The sequence below is a fragment of the Garra rufa genome, chromosome 6 (assembly GCF_049309525.1).
Source record: "Garra rufa chromosome 6, GarRuf1.0, whole genome shotgun sequence".
Taxonomy (NCBI): domain Eukaryota; kingdom Metazoa; phylum Chordata; class Actinopteri; order Cypriniformes; family Cyprinidae; genus Garra; species Garra rufa.
In genome coordinates this window covers 44,138,782-44,160,931 of record NC_133366.1, presented here as the reverse complement: position 1 = coordinate 44,160,931, position 22,150 = coordinate 44,138,782, and the positions used below count along the sequence as shown (strand labels likewise).

Genomic DNA, 22,150 nt, shown 5'->3' with positions numbered 1-22,150 from the left:
AACTAGTACCTCAAAACCTTAACTAGTTGTCACACTGCAGTAAAAGCCTTCAGAGGGTGACGTCATGCTCGAGAACATCCTTTGATTTTGCCGCTCGGCACGCAAACATCGATCTCGATGCTGGCTCGTATTTCCTAATCATGTAGCACTTGAACTCGACCTACCTTTTGATATTCCGAGTCCTCCGGGCGGAAATCGCTGCTGGTCAGCTGAAACTGGAGGTTGAAGTGCGGGAGGCGATGGAAAAGGTTCACCCACCACGGCGGAGAATAATTCACCACTGCAGCCATAGTGTTCACGCAGATCTCTGACTGTAAAAGACACAATGATGCATTCAGCAGCCAATTCCAGACTTGAGCCGCTTCATCACGTCGCATTGCATCAAATGCCTTTAAAGTGTCTCTTTACACGGTGCTTCCAGTGAAGCAGGGGTTAAAATCTGCACCAAAGACCCTCAAGCAAACAAACGGACAGTTTTGTCCTAGAATTTATTCAACAACACGCATATTTACATCTGCTGTTCTTATATACGCTCTTAAATCTAACAGTTAAATGCATTGTTTATATACTAGGAGTGAGCGTGCAATCTTTTGTTATCAAGAAGCCATCCTTACCCGTGATCAGCCTAAACCATAGTTCCAGCAAAAACCTGCGGGGATCTCAACAACAGACAAATGGCTCCTGTTCTTCTTCGATGTTTTGGGCGAAAACCGACAGCTGCAGGTTTCTCTGAGCTTAGCAGTCAGCGTGCACCGAGTCGCTTGTCCAACGCAGCCCTTGCGTCACTGCCGTCTGCATGTTATCCAGCGATACACTCACTGGAACTGAAGGAAGAGCTTTAAACGCCTTTGATGTCCATTGCCGCTTTGTTTTAAGGTGGTCCCGCGCCGCTTTCCTTTCCTCCAGTAGAAGCGTGTGATTAGCGCTTGTGCGTTTCTATCGCGTTGAAAATGAGGCGCATAAAATACGCGATGATATCACACATTACGAGGATGAACTAGCGATTTGTGAGCAGCCTACAGTAAGAAACGGGCGTGATTGTCAATCATCCACGGCCATGTATTTCTATACACAAACGAACTGATATGTTTACTGACCTCTCGTGGCCAAATTACGCAAATTCAAGTCATATCACTTGGCAATACTGTATTGTTCTTCTCCACATTTTTTTGTTTGCAGTTTTTAACCATTTAATTGATTCCGTTCTATACTTAAATTATGCTACATATAGTATCCATCTTATTCTGCAACGCTGAACAACGTGCAGTACATGGTTAAACAGTTTGCACTACAAACCAGTGTGCTCATAATTAAGATAATATATTAAAATAGTATGGTAAGACTCACCAATTTGCAAAACGAGCGGCTTTGTACAGCTAGCTGGACGCAGATGAGACCAAAGCCAGACCCATAAAATTTACAAATGCCCACTCTTATGGGAAGAAAAAGGTGGATGTTATAGACGTTTTTGAAATATTTTGTACATTTACGGCATGAAGTAAAGTTTGAAAGAAAAATGTGATTCTGCATAGTAACTTGATCTGATTGGTCCTTCTTCTTGCATTTATTTGCATAGGCCTACTTCATTGTGATTTTTTTTTTAACTTGCGAAGATTTTCAAAATTGCCATCAATTGGTCCAAACAAGTGGTCAGCAAGATGCTTGACCTTTAACTAAATATTATATGCTTATATTATTATATTTTTTTTAGTTGCAACCGATTGTGTTTACGAAGTGTCATCAATCAATCAGCCATATTGGCGCAGTGAAGGTAAACAGTGCCACTGAACCGAACGAAACTCGTTTATTTTGCTGATTATTGCTGCTGAAAATGGTCAATTATCGTCATGTTTTGGGCTGTACTAATCGGTCGGACTGGGAAAAACATTTGGAGTACTATAGTCTGCCAAAAGTTATAACAAATCAAGGAGAAGTGTCTGAGGAAAAAACTGTCTGAGGAACAAAGGGCGTTTGTGGTTGGTCAAACTGAACCAGAGGTCCGTTCTTCGTACCTCGCTAACTAAGTTAGCTGGATTTGATTGTTGACGATTTTGCGTGATCTTGGATCGTTCGGTTCTTCGAAGCTCATCCGCGACTTGCTGTCATAGTAACAGGTCCGTAAGCTTAAACCTGCTCGGGAGCAGGTTTATCTCATGTAAACAGGATTTAGGCTGCGCTCCTGACAGGTTATGATTGGTTGAAGTGGTGAGGTTACATCTGATTGGTTAAAGAGCACGACTGACACGGACTGACTCACGTGGGAAAAGAAAAGTATTTTGCAAGAAAGTGTAGAAAATAATTACGACGATTCACACACGATGACCACAGCTACACACACACACATTATATATATATATATATATATATATATATATATATATATATATATATATATATATATATATACATACTACCGTTCAAAAGTTTGGGGTCAGTACTTTTTTTTTTTAAAGAAATTAATACTTTTATTCACCAAGGATGTATTAGGTTAATAATAAAAAAAATATTAAAAGTTAATAATAAATAATTTACATTGTTATAAAAAATATGTATTTTGAATAAACACTGTACTTTTTAAACTTGAAACCAGAAAAAAAAATCATAGGTTCCAAAAAATATTTGCAGCACAACTGTTGATAATATCCAACATTGATCATTCTAATAATAAATCAGCATATTAGAATGATTTCTGAAGGATCATGTGACACTGAAGACTGGAGTAACAGCTGATGAAAATTCAGTTTTTCATCACAGGAATAAATTCTATTTTAAAGTATGTTAAAATATATATATAAAAAAACATTATTTTATATTGTAAAAACAATTTGCAATATTAATGTTTTTTCTGTATTTTTAATCAAATAAATGCAGTCTTGATGAGTCGAAGAGACTTCTTTAAAGACTATTACAAGTCTTTCTGACCCCAAACATTTGAACGGTAGTGGATAAAATAAAAATATAAATAAAATAACATACCAAGGAAAAAACATGCATCATGGGCAGCATTAACGCATTTAATTTGTTCACTACTTTTTGCCAGCCCTCTCTCCTTGCTTTTCCAGCCTTTGCAGTTTTCCCTTGCGTTTTAATTAAACTCTGAAACTCCTGAAATCCCTCAATCAAGAGTTCTTGCTCTGCTGCAGAAAAATACTGAGCGCGCTTCTTCGTCATGTTCACCGACCAATCACAGAGTTGCCAATCAATGTTTCTACCATCGATACGTAGCCCCTTTTAAGCCACGCAATGATCTCAGATCACTTCATCCAGCTATACTAATCATCAACAACAGGTGCGTTCGGAGAACCGGAATAGCGAGCTCATAGTTAGCGCGATGATTTGATCTTAGATGTGTCATTTGATCTTGGATGTAGTAAGCGAGGTACGAAGAACGGACCCCTGGGGTCCGTTCTTCGTACCTCGCTAACTAAGTTAGCTGGATTTGATTGTTGACGATTTTGCGTGATCTTGGATCGCTCGGTTCTTCGAAGCTCATCCGGGACTTGCTGTCATAGCAACAGGTGCGCAAGCTTATTTCATGTAAACATGTCATGTAAACAGGATTTAGGCAGAGCCATACAGAGAGAGAGTTGCGACAACTCCGTTGACGCCAATGGACCATTTTTTTTACAGCAATGGCGGATCGTGGAGACGCTCAATAGTTCCCGGAAGTTCGCGCTAAAACTATCAGCGCCGTAGAGATGCAGCAGAAGAGACCGCTGTGATAAACTTTTATGGTAAGAAATTTATAGAAAAAAACTGTATACTATCAGCACAGCTAATCAATTTAATCTTTTGCATTAAACAGATTATTATTACATTATTTCTCACTTAATTAGTAGATTTACGGGATGTTATGCATTATGTCCGTGCAGTTTCATCCATCATTGTGTAATTAAACTGTATTTTTGCTGATGGGAGCTACATAATAGTTCTGGATTTATTGCAATGAATCCTGATAAACCTAAGTGAGAATGAAATTTTTAAAATAGGCGAGCTATTTTCGTTTCAGAATCATTCTAGGCTATATATATATATATATATATATATATATATATATATATATATATATATATACCACTGCTGTATTATAGCAGTAATCACTGTAAACCTGTATGTTATTTCTTTTTTTACACTTAGAACTACTGTGTGAAGGATCAGTGATGCCACAGGACTGAATTGTGATTTGAAGCAAAACCATTTCTCCTGTTATTCTCCTTCTCTATCCTGCTTTTAGAACAAGAACCACCTGAAATAAAACAGTGCCAGCTCCTAAGTATGATTACATAACATTTTGTCAATGTAATCTATAGATTGCTCCTGCTGACTATATCCAATTTTTTATGAAGACTTCAGATGACCAGCACCTGTGAAGAGATTACGCCAACCCTTGAGAGGACTTCAGATGAAGCAGACTCTAAATAAACATACAAAACTGATAAATTGCCCTTGCACTGTAATCAACATGATCACATCACGTTCATTGTTTCTGATTACGTGACATTAATTAACTGCATGATTTGTATAGCTCAATTTCAGAACATTTCTGCAATATGGACATTACAGTAAAACAGATACGCCTGTTAACAGAGCTCTTATTTGTAAAGCTGCTAGAAACAATGTGTATACTAAAAAGTGCCATACAAATAAATGTAAATTGAACAAAACTTGATGCATAATTTTTTTTTTCTCACCAGATCAGTAGAGTAACCATACATTCACTCTGCTTTATGTGACTGATGCACTCCCACTGTAATGGAGACTGTTCAAGGACAACTTGGTTTATAATTTATTATAAATGTCTAAATTGATTTCTGTAAATATGTGCATAACAAAACTCAACATACATAAAATATATGATTTAATGTGTAAAAATGTTTAAAAAAAAATTTCAATTTGAATATACTACAAATACATTTTTAGATATTAATAATTGAGGGGTGCACAAGAATCAAAAACCTTAACCAAGATTAATTTTCACTTAATCTTAAAATATCTTTACTTATTTGGAATTAATTTAAAAAAGACAACAAACTTAACACTTACAATGAGATTAGTAAAACGACAATAAACATTAAGATGTGATTGCACTTGATTAGCATACAAGCTGTAAGAACACACGCACATATAGACCATTTCAAGCGCTATTCGGCGGCTTAAGGAAGTGACGTCGTTGGTCCCAGGACGTTTCCGGTTAGTGATCCAGCGCATTCAAAACAATGGCGAGAAGCGCTTTATGAACAGTGGGATTGCGGTCATATATATACAAACTTCCTGCTTAAATGTCTAAATTAAAATTAGATCCTTGTCGTTCGGTGGTTGTGTGCTCCCTCTGGGGCGGTACTAACATTCTGAGACGTGTTTAACGGTAGATTTCCGCGAAACGTACCCGTGTTGCGGCAGTGAAGGAGAAGGCTGGATAACAACAAGCAACTCTAGGATAAACAGCGCACATTTCGATTCAGGCAAGTAAATATCGTTTTTAATTAATCGGTTTATTTGTATATCTTTACGTTAACTCTTCAAGTATGATGCTGCATAATTTAAAGTAGCATTTTGTCATTGTTTTAATGTTTACATATGCATCTAGCTTTCGTGTGTAACGTTAATGAAAAAAGGCAAGTTTTTTATTTCTGTTTTATTTCTGTTTTATTGCTAAGTGTTATGTGGGTTAAATTCATATTAGTCGTCTAGTTATTTTGTCAGTTGACAAATGCAGTGAGTAACATGAAAGTACGTGAATGTTGTATTGTGTAACAGTTAAGGGCAGTAGTTTACAAAACGTAATGTTTATGGTAAATATTATTTTCCATCACATAAGCTTTGGTAATGTTAATTCCAAGATGTACTGACGTATTAAGCAATAATAGCATTATTTTTTTATATTGTGCATTATATTAAATAATTGTTTTTCTACTTTTATCCTTATATAATGTAAACAAAATTTATAGAGGTGATTTCTAATATCATTTGTTTCTTAGTCTAGGAAGCATTTTGATGTAAGCAGTTGTAAATATGCAGCAGGGTCACTAAATCTGACAATACAGTGTAATACTGAAATTTGTTAGCTCCCTGTAATCCCCATAGAATTGGTTAAATGTTATATACATTTTCATAATGATGGCTAATATCCTTTGTTTTGTTTTCTAGAAAGTATTCTAAACTGATGTAAACAGTTGCAGAAATACAGAAGGGTCACCAAATCTGAGAAGGCAGTGTAAGGAGAGCCATCATCTGTAGACACCCAAGGACATCTGATCATCCTGCAGTGACAAACCACATCTGACCATATCAACACCCAGATGTGATTGAGAACTTGAGTGTAGTATTCAGTAATTTAGTGTAGTACTTAAAGCGACTGATGACCAGACCAGATACAGACTGCTGCTTTTGATATTTGTTCCCCCTTTGTACTCCATTTCAGTTCAAATGTTGTTTCATTTGTTGAAGCATTTTATGTTCATACAAATATTTACATATCAATACATGTGCTGGAAATAAAAACAGTTGAAAGTGAGAGAATGCTTTTTGTTTATATACAGTACTGGTCAAAAGTTTGGACAAAGTAGTTTTTTTATGTTTTTGAAATAAGTATTTTATGTTTATTAACATGATTAATTATTTAAATGATTTCTATTATAAAAAAATATGTTGTGCAAAGCTGAATTAGCATCAGCCTTTACATTACACCAGTATTCATTTTCACATGAATATATATATATATATATAAAATTTGTGTGGGTGTGAACAGTAAATACGTGCATAAAAACATATATGAATGCTTTATGTGTGTTTGTGTGTGCATTTATTAATCTGCAGATATACAGGTTTATGTAAAACACGTTAGCCAGCATTGAATTGCGACGATCTTGTTTATTTGTGATCACATGATGATTCGGAGCATTCATACCCTCCACTTGCACTGTTCCACAGCAACAAACTTGACCAAACTAACGTTGAACACATGTTGAAATGAATTCAACACGTAATAATAGCGTCGAGCGCTTAGTTTAATAGCATACATTTAGCGTTGTTTGGAACGATATGTATTGTGAAAAGTAATGTACTAATGAAAACAAATATTTAAACAGAAATACAGACTGACCACGCAATGCAAGTAAATTAATCACGAACAACCTCCGGATATCTTGGGAACAAAACATGAAGTAAGTTGCACTGCTTGCTTCAGACTGATGACATCCATTGTACGAATAAATGTTCACAATATTTCCGTTCATGTGATATGCTTTTAGCAATCTCCCGTGTACACGCACGCAGCATCGATTAGTTAATGAGCAGCTTTTTTTTTTTACCTTAACTAGCTTTTTCGCTAGATTTTAAAAGAATGTGTTCGTATAGGCTGTATGCACGGCGGTGAATGACGTACTTCCGGTGGAATATAAGGATGCTGGATTACTTCCGTTCCGGCGCGATTGTAGAGTGCTGTGTACTATTTTTTCTAATAACTTGTATTGTCTTCTATACTACGGTAACGTTAGTCACAAAAACAGACTCCACTCATATTGTTGATGCTTATTTGCTTTATTATATTAAATAAACATATAAAATGACATCTAAACGTATGAAAGTATCTTTTCAAAGACGGGAGGACAGCCCCTCTAGCCACCACTGCTGTGTGCCGCAGTGTACAGCATCTGCTAAATTTAACACTTTTCTAAGTTTCCACACGTTTCCTAAAGAATGTGTGATTATAAAACCAACTTTGCCGCCTTGTATCTCCATTACCACTGTTTCAGCTATAATTAGCAGTGATAATGCAGTGCTATTCATCTGTCGTAGAACTGCATTACATTTTTTATTCTTATTATTTTGTACAATAATCATCCATACTAGCTAAGATAACAGCTGTGGTTATCCAAGCTGAACAGTGGTAACGTTAGAAAAGTAAAAACTGAACTGGACTGAACATGTCCAACAGAACTTTGAACGTCACTTTTAAGCTACTCTACTCTCAGTTGGTGTGGAGTCTCTGCTTTCCTCATAGAGCGGTAGCAGTGAGCTTTCACTGAGATCTCATTTGTGGCCCTGATTTTACCTGACACTTTCAGACAAAATTACAAACACGCCTGCTGCTGGACGAATCGTAAAAAAATAATAGCAGTTCAGTTCAGGCGGTTCAGGTTAGCTGAATTTACCTTCATAATTGCACAGATACGAAGACACATAAAACTTGAAACCTTTCTCAAGTTTGCTCTGTGGCGTTGTACTGCACATCAGTGATTGTACATTTGGGCAACTCTTGCAAACACCGAGTAAAATTCGTCGACTCTGCCATAATCGCGTTTTTCTCCGCTTCAAACCTCTCCAACCGGAAACGGAATAGCAGCCTTGCGTCAAACGCGGAAGTACGCGTGCATAGAGCCTATAGACAGATCGGAGAAATAGCGCTACCGGAAATGTTTCAGGACCGGACATGCGCAGTAACGTTCCAACGCGCTTGTTATTGTTTACATCCTTGAAATGGTCTATAGAAATAATTGTATTTGACGTTATATATAAAGGCTGAATTACTTGGTAAAAGACCACGATGTTGTTTAAATAGCAAGCACGGACTTTTACCATGGTAACTTCAGCCTTAAATATGTTAACAAGGCAGGTACGGACCGCTAACCACATTAATCCTCAAATATTAGCGGTTTTTATCTTTTAAAACCAACACTATTACAACTACATATATATACTACGTATACATTATTTTATAAATAATGTCAATAAATCATTTTTTGTCAACTAAATACCAAAAATTGCTGTTCTGTCCCTCTAACTCAATGTATTCCAATTGCACGCTATGAACTTCCTGGAACTATTTGAGGGCTGCGTGTATCACGTGACGATCGAGCGTTTTGGACTTCCGTTGTCGCAACTCTCTCTCTGTATGGCTCTGGATTTAGGCTGCGCTCCTGGCGGGTTATGATTGGTTGAAATGGCGAAGTCACATCTGATTGGTTAAAGAGCACGACTGACGCGGACTGACTCACGTGGGGAAAAAAATATCTTGCAAGAAAGTATATATATGTATATATACTACCGTTCAAACGTTTGGGGTCAGTACATTTTTATTGTTTTTTTTTTGTTTGTTTTTTTAAGAAATTAATACTTTTATTCACCAAGGATGTATTAAGTTAATAATTAAAAAATTATTAAAAATTAATAATAAATAATTTACATTGTTATGTATATATATATATATATATCACAGGTTCCAAAAAATATTTGGCAGCACAACTGTTGATATTATCCAACATTGATCATTCTAATAATAAATCAGCATATTAGAATGATTTCTGAAGGATCATGTGACACTTAAGACAGCTGATAAAAATTCAGCTTTTCATCACAGGAATAAATTCTATTTTAAAGTATGTTAAAATAATAATAAAAAAAAACATTATTTTATATTGTAAAAACATTTTGCAATATTACTGTTTTTTCTGTATTTTTAATCAAATAAATGCAGCCTTGATGAGTATAAGAGACTTCTTTAAAGACTATTACAAGTCTTACTGACCCCAAACTTTTGAACGGTAGTGTATAAAAAAATAAAAATATAAATAAAATAACATATCAAGGAAAAAACATGTAACATGGGCAGCATTAACGCATTTAATGTGTTCACTACTTTTTGCCAGCCCTCTCTCCTTGCTTTTCCAGCCTTTGCAGTGTTCCCTTGCGTTTTAAATAAACTCTGAAACTCCTGAAATCCCTCAATCAAGAGTTCTTGCTCTGCTGCAGCAGAAAAATACTGAGCGCGCTCCTTCGTCATGTTCGCCGACCAATCAAAGCGTTGCCCATCAATGTTTCTACTATCGATACGTAGCCCCTTTTAAGCCACCCAGTGATCTCAAATAACTTCATCCAGCTATACTAATCATCAACAACAGGTGCGTTCGGAGAACCGGAATAGCGAGCTCATAGTTAGCGCGATGATTTGATCTTGGATGTGTCAATTGATCTTGGATGTAGTAAGCGAGGTACGAAGAACGGACCCCAGGATTTCCAGAGCAAGAATCTTGACAACATTCATGTTTGATTTTATCATTTCCAGTCAGGTAGGTGAAATATTAGGCTAATATCTTAATTAATACTGCTTGCACGTATCTTTACCACCTATTAGCTTTAGTATATTTAGTATAATCTTGCGCCCTTTACTGCTTACTAAGTCCTTCTCTATATGATTTAGAAGCTTCCACATGTTTTTCCCATGATTTAGACAGCATAAATTTGCAGAATAACCTATTCAGTAAAACATTAACCGTGCAATCAGTGCTGTTGTTTACATCACCAATATAGTTGCACATCCAGGTAACTGACCAAACCTGAAGTAAATGCAAACCCTCTATTCAAAGCCTGTATTTAATCTGAAACTGAAGTTACATAGCCTGATCTGTGATTTTGATTCTAAACACATTAGAAATAATAATAATAATAAATTGACTAAATTTATCCACCTTATTTTAACCGTAAGAGTGGCTGTGGCTTTCGGTTCCATCCATGTTCAGCTATTTTTAGCTGTACAAAACAGCTCATTCCGCAGCTTGATATTGCAAATTGGTGTCTTACCATATTATTTTAATGTATTATCTTAATTATGAACACACTGGTTTGTAGTGTCTCGTCCATAGGCTTACTTCTGCGTTAAAGAATAAAGTGGATACAATTAAAAACTGTTTAAACATACAGTTGAGAAGGTCAAGACCTTTAATGTGACCCAAAACAACATGTACATGTTAGACTAAATAGCAGAAATAGTAAACTTTAGCACAAAGGACAAAAGACCAGAGAAAACAAGTTTTTAATTAAAAAAAAAAAAAACTAACACAAATTCAACAACAATGGCACAAAAAAATAATGAGCTCTTTGAGCAAACTCAGTTTTAACAAGACATTAAAAACATTTTCAGTGCTATTATTGATTCAAATACAGATACAGTAACACACCGACAACATATAAGTGAAACAGTATTTACTGTCATTTTTCCCCCAATCTGAACAAAGTTGCAATAATTTACATACATCACCCACATTTGTGGAGATTCACAGTACTTTTTGTATCAATCAGAGGTGTACCTTAAATGCACACAATGGCTTAAATATACTTTATGCATTATCCTGCTTCGTGTAATATGTATATTGTTCTACAATGAAATGTAAATCCCTGATCCTCATTAAAAGATGATAATTCAGCACAAGGCACATTCGGAGTGTGAAGACACATCTTCTGAAATTTGTCCCTTATTTGAATTGCTTAGTTCTTAGAAGTCAAAAAATGTGATCTTCACAGAATAATAGTGTGTGAAAATCACAAAACCATAATAGTCCTTCATCCATGATCCATGTTGTTCTTTGTACAGTAAGTATTGCCCATATACAGTCAATTGCATTTTTTGCTTCAATTACATTTTTAGGTAATAATGTGTTCCAAGTTAAGAGAGAGAAAACGGGTCCAAATAATACAAAAAGAGCTCAATCAAGTCATTAGCACTCAACGGACTTTTTTTCTCTTTTTCTCATTGGCTTTGAAGGAGACACAATGATGTCATCAGAGTCGTCTGAATCAATGGTGTTTGGAATTTCATTGTCTGGTTGCTGTATCTTCAGGTCTGTGTATACCAACAAAATCATCGATTTTATTACGTTAAATAGATTAATGATTATACTGTATGCACAATGGTAGTTTATCAGGGATTATTCAATGATATATATGTTTTAGACATACACTACCATTCAAAAGATTGGAGTAAGACTTTTGAATGTAAAAAAAAAAGTAAAAACAGCAATATTATTTTTATTTAACATAGGATTCAAAGTTCAAAAGAACAGCATTTATTTAATTAAAAACTGAAATATTTGTCAATTTTTGATCAATTAAATGTATCCTTCCTGAATAGAAGTTTTAATTTCTTAAAAAAAAATCTTTGTGACCCCAAATTTTTTGTATGGTAGTGTATTAAGAAAGAGTTACAGATGTCCTGTAGTCTAACCTGGTACTGCGCTCTTGTCATGTAGCTTATTATTAGCAGGATATGGTTCCTTTGCAGTCTCCTCACTATTATTATGAGGTACACCTGGAAGAAAATTTATGAACAAATCATTCACTACAAGTCAAGTCACAGTGGTTTTAAAGAGAACTCAGTACAAAACATTTAATTTCACATCAAGTCAGAATCTTTGTTTACAAAACTTTTTTGGTCCATCAAATACAGTGGGGGAAATAATTATTTGATCCCCTGCTGATTTTGTACAGTCGTGGCCAAAAGTTTTGAGAATGACACAAATATTAGTTTTCACAAAGTTTGCTGCTCAACTGCTTTTAGATCTTTGTTTCAGTTGTTTCTGTGATGTACTGAAATATAATTACAAGCACTTCATACGTTTCAAAGGCTTTTATCGGCTTTTACATGACATTTATGCAAAGAGTCAGTATTTGCAGTGTTGGCCCTTCTTTTTCAGGACCTCTGCAATTCGACTGGGCATGCTCTCAATCAACTTCTGGGCCAAATCCTGACTGATAGCAACCCATTCTTTCATAATCACTTCTTGGAGTTTGTCAGAATTAGTGGGTTTTTGTTTGTCCACCTGCCTCTTGAGGATTGACCACAAGTTCTCAATGGGATTAAGATCTGGGGAGTTTCCAGGCCATGAACCCAAAATTTCAACGTTTTGGTTCCCGAGCCACTTAGTTATCACTTTTGTCTTATGGCACGGTGCTCCATCGTGCTGGAAAATGCTTTGTTCTTCACCAAACTGTTGTTGGATTGTTGGAAGAAGTTGCTGTTGGAGGGTGTTTTGGTACCATTCTTTATTCATGGCTGTGTTTTTGGGCAAAATTGTGAGTGAGCCCACTCCCTTGGATGAGAAGCAACCCCACACATGAATGGTCTCAGGATGCTTTACTGTTGGCATGACACAGGACTGATGGTAGCGCTCACCTTTTCTTCTCCAGACAAGCCTTTTTCCAGATGCCCCAAACAATCGTAAATGAGGCTTCATCAGAGAATATGACTCTGCCCCAGTCCTCAGCAGTCCATTCGCCATACTTTTTGCAGAAGATCAATCTGTCCCTGATGTTTTTTTTGGAGAGAAGTGGCTTCTTTGCTGCCCTTCTTGACACCAGGCCATCTTCCAAAAGTCTTGGTCTCACTGTGCGTGCAGATGCGCACACACCTGCCTGCTGCCATTCCTGAGCAAGCTCTGCACTGGTGGCACTCCGATCCCGCAGCTGAATCCTCTTTAGGAGACGATCCTGGCGCTTGCTGGACTTTCTTGGATGCCCTGAAGCCTTCTTAACAATGCAGTGGAAAGTTTTTTCGGGATTAAGTTAATTTTCATGGCAAAGAAGGACTATGCAATTCATCTGATCACTCTTCATAACATTCTGGAGTATATGCAAATTGCTATTATAAAAACTTAAGCAGCAACTTTTCTAATTTCCAATATTTATGTAATTCTCAAAACTTTTGGCCACGACTGTACATTTACCCACTGACAAAAAAATCATCAGTCCATAATTTTAATGTTAGGTTTATTTTAACAGTGAGAGACAGAATAACAACAAAAAAATCCTGAAAAACGCATTTCAAAAAAGTTATAAATTGATTGATTTGCATTTTAATGAGTGATTTAATAAGTATTTGATCCCCTATCAATCAGCAAGATTTATGGCTCCCAGGTGTCTTTTATACAGGTAACAAAATGAGATTAGGAGCACTCCCTTTAAGAAAGTGCTCCTAATCTCATATTGTTACCTGTATAAAAGACACCTGTCCACAGAAACAATCAATCAATCAGATTTCAAACTCTCCACCATGGCCAAGACCAAAGAGCTGTTCAAGGATGTCAGGGACAAAATTGTAGACTTACACAAGGCTGGAATGGGCTACAAGACCATCGACAAGCAGCTTGGTGAGAAGGTGACAACAGTTGGTGCGATTATTCGCAAATAGAAGAAACACAAAATAACTGTCAATCTGCCTTGGTCTGGGGCTCCATGTAAGATCTCACCTTGTGGAGTTTCAATGATCATGAGAACGGTGTGGAATCAGCCCAGAACTGTACGGGAGGATCTTGTCAATGATCTCAAGGTAGCTGGGACCATAGTCACCAAGAAAACAATTGGTAACACACTACACCGTGAAGAACTGAAATCCTGCAGCACCCGCAAGGTCCCTCTGCTCAAGAAAGCACATGTACAGGCCTTTCTGAAGTTTGCCAATGAACATCTGAATGATGTGTTGTGGTCAGATGAGACCAAAATCGAGCTCTTTGGCATCAACTCAATTCGCCATGCTTGGAGGAGGAGGAAAGCTGCCTATGACCCCAAGAACACCATCCCCACTGTCAAACATGGAGGTGGAAACATTATGCTTTGGAGCTGTTTTTCTGTTAAGGGGACAAGACAACTGCACTGCATACAAAAAAGGGCAATGGACGGGGCCATGTACCATCAAATCTTGAGTGAGAACCTCTTTACCTCATTGAAAATGGGTCGTGGATGAGTATTCCAGCATGACAGTGACCAAAAACATACAGCCAAGGCAACAAAAGAGTAGCTCAAGAAGAAGCACATTAAGGTCCTGGAGTGGCCTAGCCAGTCTCCAGACCGTAATCCCAAAGAAAATCGGTGGAGGGAGTTGAAGGTTCGAGTTGCCAAACGTCAACCTGGAAACATTAATGACTTGGAGAGATCTGCAAAGAGGAGTGGGACAAAATCCCCCCTGAGATGTGTGCAAACCTGGTGACCAACTACAAGAAATGTCTGACCTCCGTGATTGCCAACAAAGGTTTTGCCACCAAGAACTTAGTCATGTTTTGTGAAGGGGTCCAATACTTATTTCACTCATTAAAATGCAAATCAATTCATAACTTTTTTTAAATGCATTTTTCTGGATTTTTTTGTTGTTATTCTGTCTCTTACTGTTCAAATAAACGTATTATTAAAATTATAGATTGATCATTTCATTGTCAGTGGGCAAACGTACAAAATCAGCAGGGGATCAAATAATTATTTTTCCCACTGTAGTTTTAAAGGGGTCAAGGGGATTGTTTAACATAGGTATAAGAGGTTGTGTCGACTATGTTGGATCCGACAGTAATGTCGCACCACACAGTGTGAGTAACTGTTTTTATTATGTGGTCAGTCTTGCTTTGTCTGTTATTACAGATTGTTTGATATCTACTGAGTATTTATACATCCATCAGTGAAGGATGTAGGATGTCAAACATACACAACTATTAGCCAATCATAGCAGTGGACGTTTACTTCTGAGTCTACAATCGGCCACGCCTATTCAAACAGAGCGTTCTATTAGACCAATAGCATCACGTTCAAAAATGACCAACGAGTTTCGATATTTGTTGTATTTAAAACTTGACTCTTCTGTAGTTATATCGTGTACTAAGACCGGTGGAAATGCAAAGCTGCAAGTTTCTAGGCTGATAAGATTAGGAACTACACTCCCATTCAGGCGAAATAGTCAAGGAAGTTTGCTGCCGTAACATGGCCGAAGCAGGCGGAGTATTATCAGAAATGAGTTCCCAGCTAGTTTAGCATTTGCACATGTGCTGCGTGTTATTACTCCGCCTGCTTCGGCCATATTACGGCAGCAAACTTCCTTGACTATTACGCCAAAATGGGAGTGTAGTTCCTAATCTAATCAGCCTAGAAAATTGAAGCTTTGCATTTCCACCGGTCTTAGTACACGATATAACTACAGAAGAGTCAAGTTTTAAATAGGACAAATATCGAAACTCATTGGTCATTTTTGAACGTGATGCTATTGGTCTAAAAGGATTCAATGATCTATGCCAAGCTATGCTAAAAGTGATATCGCCAGAACAGGAGAACGGCTGAATGGAGAATTTGGAGAATGAGCCTATTTCCAAAAAAAGTGGAGTGTTCCTTTAAAGAACAGTACAAAATATTAAAAAGGCAGTTCATGACCCCTTTAAACCTGAAAACCAACAAAGTCTTACTGATCCTACATTAACGAACAGGAATTTTAGCAGCATGAGGTCATATCGATCTCTTCAGCAAGAACAAAGCACATTATTACAGAAGAATAATCACCTGAGGTTAGCATTTTGTCAGTAAACACGGCCTGTGAGGAGCCTCTGGGCAGGAGTGGAGGAGTGGAGAGATACAGCTTTTTCTGATGTGTGGAAGATACAGACTGTGTGACTGCAGACGCCCTGCAATGTCAAATCAACATATGATTGTGAGGAAACCACTTAGCCATGCATGCAACCACATTCTTTCAAACCTACTGTTGTGGCTGCATTCTCGAACCAGAACAATCACCTATGCAAGGTTTATTTTTTGACTGTAAAACATAAATATTGAAGTGTGCAAAATGAATTAATTCTCTAGTGTGTTTTAATGCAGTAATTTAGTGTATACAATATCTATATCACCTGTCCGTTGTCAGAGTACTGCGTTTGAGATGAGCCCTAAAGACAGACTGCAGCAGAGTTACTTCCTCTTCCCGTACAGCCTGAGCATTTATACCTGATTGGCCCTGAAACACAGTCAAGGAGTTTAATATACATATATACAATACCGTACAACTTGTAGAAAAATTAAAACAATAAAAACAGTAATATTGTGAAGAATCGTTATAATAGCAAATAGCAGTTTCCTACGTGAATATATTCTGAAATGTAATTTATTCCTGTGATGCAAAGCTGAATTTTCAGCATCATTGCTCCAGTCTCGAGTGTCACATGATCCTTCACAAATCATTTTAATATGCTGATTTGGTGCTTATGAAATATTTCTTAATATCGGAGTTGAAAAGAGTCGTACTGCATTAAATTTTGCATTAATGTTGCACAGCAACAACACATTATGCTAAATTTAACATTTAAATTTAGCAAACTACGTATAATAAAACATCCCATCAGAAGGCCTCATATAGTTACCATGGCAACAGGGAAGGTTCTTGGGTCTGCTTGACTCTGTCCACCTAACCGCCTCTGCCTGATTAGATGCCCTCTGAGACAGGATTGTAAAAGAACTAGATCCTATGAGAAGGAGGGGAAGAATAATGAAGACATGAGTAATCTACATTCACTGTGGGTGTACAGTATGTCAATGTGTTGCACCAACCCGTATTCGGTGTGATCGCCAGTGTGTCTGGACGATCTTAGCTGCTCTGTTCTTCTCTATCGGCACAGCCACTGATGACGACAGTGGTTCTGTGTGTGTTAATGACAAAGAACCGTCCTGAACCTGTGAGATGAGAAATTGCAAGTTTCACATTTAAAAGTTGCCATCTGCACTCAAGTGAACTGTGAACTTGTTAAAGACAGATTTTAAAAGTGTTACCTGACTTGGATCTTGTACTAATCTGAGTTTTCCATCCTCTTCAAGTTTCTCTTTTAAAGAGTTGATTTCTATGGTCAGTGCACCCATCTCTTGCCTGTAAATAAAACATGATATCTGAAATGACTTTACTTACTCTCTTAATCAATTTCCATGTTCATACACTATTAGTCAAAAGTTTTTGAACAGTAAGTCTCATCTGCTCAACAAGCCTACATTTATTGGATCCAACGTACAGCAAAAACAGTCACTTTTTGAAATATTTTTACCACTTAAAATTACTGCCTTCTATTTAAACATATTTTAAAATGTAACTTATTCCTGTGATCAAATCAAAATTTTCAGCATCATTACTTCAGTCTTCGGTGTCACATGATCCTTCAGAAATCATTCTAATTTGTAGATTTGCTGTTCAAGAAAATGTGTTAATTTTTTTTAGGATTCTTTGATGAAAAGAAAGATCCAAAAATCAGCATTTATCCGAAATAAAAAGCTTTTGTAACATTACACACTATACCTTTTGAAGATAAATACTTTTATTTAGCAAGGATGCTTTAAATTGATCAAAAGGGATGATAAAGACATTTATGTTACAAAAGATTTCTGTTTCAAATAAATGCTGTTCTTCTGAACTTTCTATTCATCAAGGAAACCTGAAAAAATTCTACTCACCGGTTTTCAACATAATATTAAAAAATGTTTTTTGAGCAGCAAATCAGAACAATAGAATGATATGATGAAGGATCATGTGACTGGAGTAACGATGCTAAAGATGCAGCTTTAAAAACAGGAATAAATTACATTTTAAAATATATCCAAATAGAAAAGTTATTTTAAATTATTATATTTCAAAATGGTACTGTTTTTGCTGTACTTTGGATCAAATAAATGAGTGAGCAGAAGAGACCTCTTTAAAAAAAAACATTAAAAATCTTACTGTTCAAAATTTTTTGACTGGTAGTGTATTTATCATGATTCATCAATGCATGTTATTCTAGAAAGACAGAAAATTTGCATAATCTTTCACCAAAATGTCATTAATTTCTATGCCTTTGTAATGACTTTTCTTCTCTGCACACATAACCAAGGTTGTTCACTCAGAAAAATGTCACAGAAATGTTACAGATATAAAAGAATGTTTTGTATTCAACATAAATTAAACTCTTCCAACAATAACAACAATAAATACTTTCTATAAAGAAATGCAAATGCTTTCAATTAAAAATAACTTCAATTTAGAGACTTGTAAAAGTAAATCAGGGTTTTGTCTCACCCTATTAATTTTAATTCACGATTCATTCATTATATTCATATTACAAACCTATGTGTTTGCATCAGTCTCTCATGCTCTCTGATTTGTTCCTTCAGCATGTTTTCTACCTCTTTCAGGCTCTTGTCCTTCTCAGCAGACAACTGCTTTATCTCCTGGCTGAAAAGGCAATGAATTAGGAATCAGAACATATTTTTTAAAAGATAGAAATATTTCTGAATTCATTTCAAATAAATGCTTTCTATTCATCAAAGAATTTCAAAAAAGTCATGGTTTGTTTAACAAAAATATTAAGCAGCGCAACTGTTACGTTGGTTATAATACTAGAAGCCTGAAGAATGTGACATTTCAAATGCACTCACTCTCTCTGGGTTAATTTTTCCTGTAGTTCCTTTTTCTCTTCTCCAAGTTTCTTAACTGCTTCCCTTAAATGCACATCATTCTCTTTAATCACAGATGGCTCCATCTCTGTGTTGACAGAATCAGTCTGATTGGCCGATTCTGACTCAGTGCTTTTATTGTCTGGGCTCTTCTGTGATGCTTTGGTGATCTGCTCAACTCTCTGAAACAAATGAGACAAGTAAACTACATTCACATGTATATTCAACATGTTCTGCATGTATGTTTGTGTATTCATATATAGCCAAAAACCTTTTCAAGCTCCAGGATTCGTCGCACAAGTCTCTGTTTACTCCAATCCATATAACCTGTAAACATAAAAATACATTCAATTACTAAATTCAGCCCTGGGTGCAGGAAATACTAAATATTTTGTTTAAATCGTATTTATTTGGCACATTTTAACTTGGAGACAGCTGGTTGGTTGGCTAAACCAGTTAAACACCAAACTGGCCAAGTCTAAGACCAGTTAGGACTGCTTTCAGTGAGTTTTTTCAGCAGCTGTCTGTAGTAAATGACGTTTGGTGAACTAGGGTTTCCACTTCTACTATAAATCTAAGATATGATGTGCTTTTGTAAATGTAAGTACCCTTGGCCCGGCACGCAGGGCTCTCCATCATGTTCATTTCTTCCTGCGTTAGTTCTTTTTTGAGTTCCTGGTTCTCTTTCTCCAGGTGTTGAACGGTGTTTGTGAGTTTCAGAACTGTTGCACTTAGCGTCTTGTTCTGGCGCCTAGTGACTTTGCTCTCTGCCTTATTACTGAACAGAGAAAGAGTGAGAAAGAGAGTCAGAGATTGACTAAATAAAGCTCAAAATGAACCATCAAATTACATGTAAATGTTTGTACCTTCTTTCAGTTGACTCTAAAAGTGTTTGCAATCTTTGAACCTAAGAACGGAAAAAATGTTTGTATTTGTAAAAAAAAAAAAAAAAAACACACACCACAGAAGTTAACATACAGTCAAAACCACAAATTAGATATAAACAGATATAATTTTTTACTAGTGTGTGCAGGACACTATATAAGTGAGAATAGCAAAATAAAGTAAACTGTGACATATTATACCCCAAAATTCTTCATACAGTGGACTACCAATAAAATTATTAAAAATCTGTGACCAAAAATTTTATTTGACACTCTGACCATGTTTTGTTACATACCTTTCTATCAAAGTTATCTGACATGATCAAGATGAATTTGTTCTGACGCAGTTTAACTCGGAGTTCTTGTCATATTTTAAGACCATGATTTTCTAAACTATGGCGAATAACTGTTAACTGTGATAATGTGAGAAATGTTAAAGGTGTCTGAATAAATTTAGGTTTGACTGTATATTGAAAAAGATCTTTTTATATAAAATAATGTAATATACCTCTTCAAAATAGGTTTCTACAGTGATCTTCATTTCCTGCATGTTAGTAGTTTTGAGGTCACTCTGAAGCTGACTGTAATGGCAAACACACAATTCAAATGTTTAGATAAAATATTCAATGGGGTCCAAAAGTCTCTAGTTCTTATCAATATAAAAACTGAAAAACCCAAGTAAAAATTTAAATAAAAAAAATCATAAATGCACTAGAAATGTTATTTCAAGTTAAATGAAATATTTTTAATGTCTAGTAAGTTTTAGACTCCATTAAGCCTGTTCACTCTCATGCCAAAGTTAAGTTTACTCATGCTGTATTGATTTACCATGACCTAATTAATTGCATGACAGTTTAATAAAAATTGGCATCGTACCTTAAGGCATTCTCTTTTTCTTTGCATTGCTGCTCCAATCGCAAAACCCTCTGTTTCAGTCCATTAATAATCTGGTGTATTCAAAAAGAGAGAACCTTTTTTTATATTATATCATTCATCAAATTAAGAATCATTGATCTGATGAAATGTGATTGTGAGGTTTGTGAGATGTTTATAATAGCACACTCACCGATCTAGGGTCAGTCTTTCTGTCCACTAAACCTCTAGCATACTCTGGGTCCTATATGTTCAACACAAAATATTATTATTTAACAATAAACTGAGAGAACGCCTTTTAATTTTGAGGTCAGTAATCTTTTTTAAGTGTTTTGGAATGAAGCCTGTAAATAATATTTATTTTGTAGATTTTATGACAGTCAAGTTTGTAAATCAGAAAACCATATTCTTTTCAGTTAGAGTGTGAAGTCATAATGGCAGCTTGCTTTCGCAGTTACGCTACAGTGTCGTTTATGCGTATGATGTGAAATAGGCTGCATTCACACTCAGCTACTCATATCCGCAATAAGGTGCTGTAATCACTCATATCAACTATTCCAGCTCATCTCTGCTGCTGGATTTGCTGAGGTTTGCTCATCACCTTCACAGGATCCAACAGCTGTTCGATTTGTCTGTCTTTCTTAGTGCTTTCTTCTTCAAGACGTCGCAGCTTGGCTTTTATCTTGTCCGATTCAGCCTTTTGGGACTGGATGGTCTGAGAAAATAGAGAGCACACACATGGGTACATGAAGTTTCAGTGTTCATACCTCTGTTTCAAATACAAAAGCTACATTCTAGGATAGGAAAGTAAATACTTCTTAAAAGAAGAGTTCACCCAAAAATGAAAATTCTGTCATTAATTACTCACCCTCATGCGGTTCCAAACCCATAAGACTTTAATTCATCTTAGGAACACAAATTAAGATATTTTTGGATGAAATCCAAGAACTTACTCTCTTAAACGCCATATGTCGAAGACTGACACAGAAGAGAAAAATTGTTGAATAAAGTCAATGTTTTTGTTGAGTTGAGTTGCTGTCTATGCAGGGTCAGATAGTTCTTAGATTTCATCCAAAATATCTTCATTTGTGTTCTGAAGATGAACGAAGGTCATGTTTGGAATGACATGAGGGTGAGTAATTAATGAGAATTTTCATTTTTGGGTGAACTATCCCTTTAATAGACAAAATTTGCAATGCTATTATCAGCTACTAGTATTACACACAGGGGCAGCGTTCGCAATTTTGGGCCCTATGACAAAATATGAGGTCGGGCCCCCCCTACCACACCAAAGCAGATCTCTGGGGGCCCCTAAAGGGGGTGGGCCCTTAGAATTGTCCTAACTTCCCCCCCTTAGCGGCGCCCCTGATTACACAATACTAAAATGCATCTAACTATTTCCTCCA

At 36.3% G+C, this 22,150-nt stretch overlaps 2 protein-coding genes across 3 annotated transcripts in view; both read right to left on the bottom strand.

Annotated features, from left to right (window-relative positions):
- The window catches only part of ttyh3b (tweety family member 3b), a 48,898-nt gene extending 47,837 nt beyond the window's left edge, over positions 1-1,061 (bottom strand). The window contains exons 1-2 of one of the 2 annotated variants that reach the window (XM_073842441.1): positions 615-1,061; positions 165-311 (exon numbers count right to left, since the gene is read on the bottom strand). In XM_073842441.1, coding sequence (XP_073698542.1) covers positions 165-290 — 126 coding nt within the window. In that variant the 5' untranslated portion in view covers positions 291-311; positions 615-1,061. The remainder of the gene's footprint in view (positions 1-164; positions 312-614) is intronic. The other variant, XM_073842442.1, reaches the window with a different exon arrangement.
- A 9,738-nt stretch (positions 1,062-10,799) lies between these two features.
- The window catches only part of iqce (IQ motif containing E), a 16,049-nt gene continuing 4,698 nt past the window's right edge, over positions 10,800-22,150 (bottom strand). Inside the window, exons 7-22 of the mRNA XM_073842895.1 lie at positions 21,346-21,459; positions 20,938-20,988; positions 20,748-20,818; positions 20,380-20,452; positions 19,854-19,894; positions 19,596-19,765; positions 19,259-19,314; positions 18,970-19,169; positions 18,659-18,766; positions 17,341-17,434; positions 17,122-17,244; positions 16,935-17,036; positions 16,428-16,531; positions 16,084-16,205; positions 11,999-12,082; positions 10,800-11,617 (exon numbers count right to left, since the gene is read on the bottom strand). Of these exons, the coding sequence (XP_073698996.1) occupies positions 11,493-11,617; positions 11,999-12,082; positions 16,084-16,205; positions 16,428-16,531; positions 16,935-17,036; positions 17,122-17,244; positions 17,341-17,434; positions 18,659-18,766; positions 18,970-19,169; positions 19,259-19,314; positions 19,596-19,765; positions 19,854-19,894; positions 20,380-20,452; positions 20,748-20,818; positions 20,938-20,988; positions 21,346-21,459 (1,638 nt within the window). The 3' untranslated portion in view covers positions 10,800-11,492. The remainder of the gene's footprint in view (positions 11,618-11,998; positions 12,083-16,083; positions 16,206-16,427; positions 16,532-16,934; positions 17,037-17,121; positions 17,245-17,340; positions 17,435-18,658; positions 18,767-18,969; positions 19,170-19,258; positions 19,315-19,595; positions 19,766-19,853; positions 19,895-20,379; positions 20,453-20,747; positions 20,819-20,937; positions 20,989-21,345; positions 21,460-22,150) is intronic.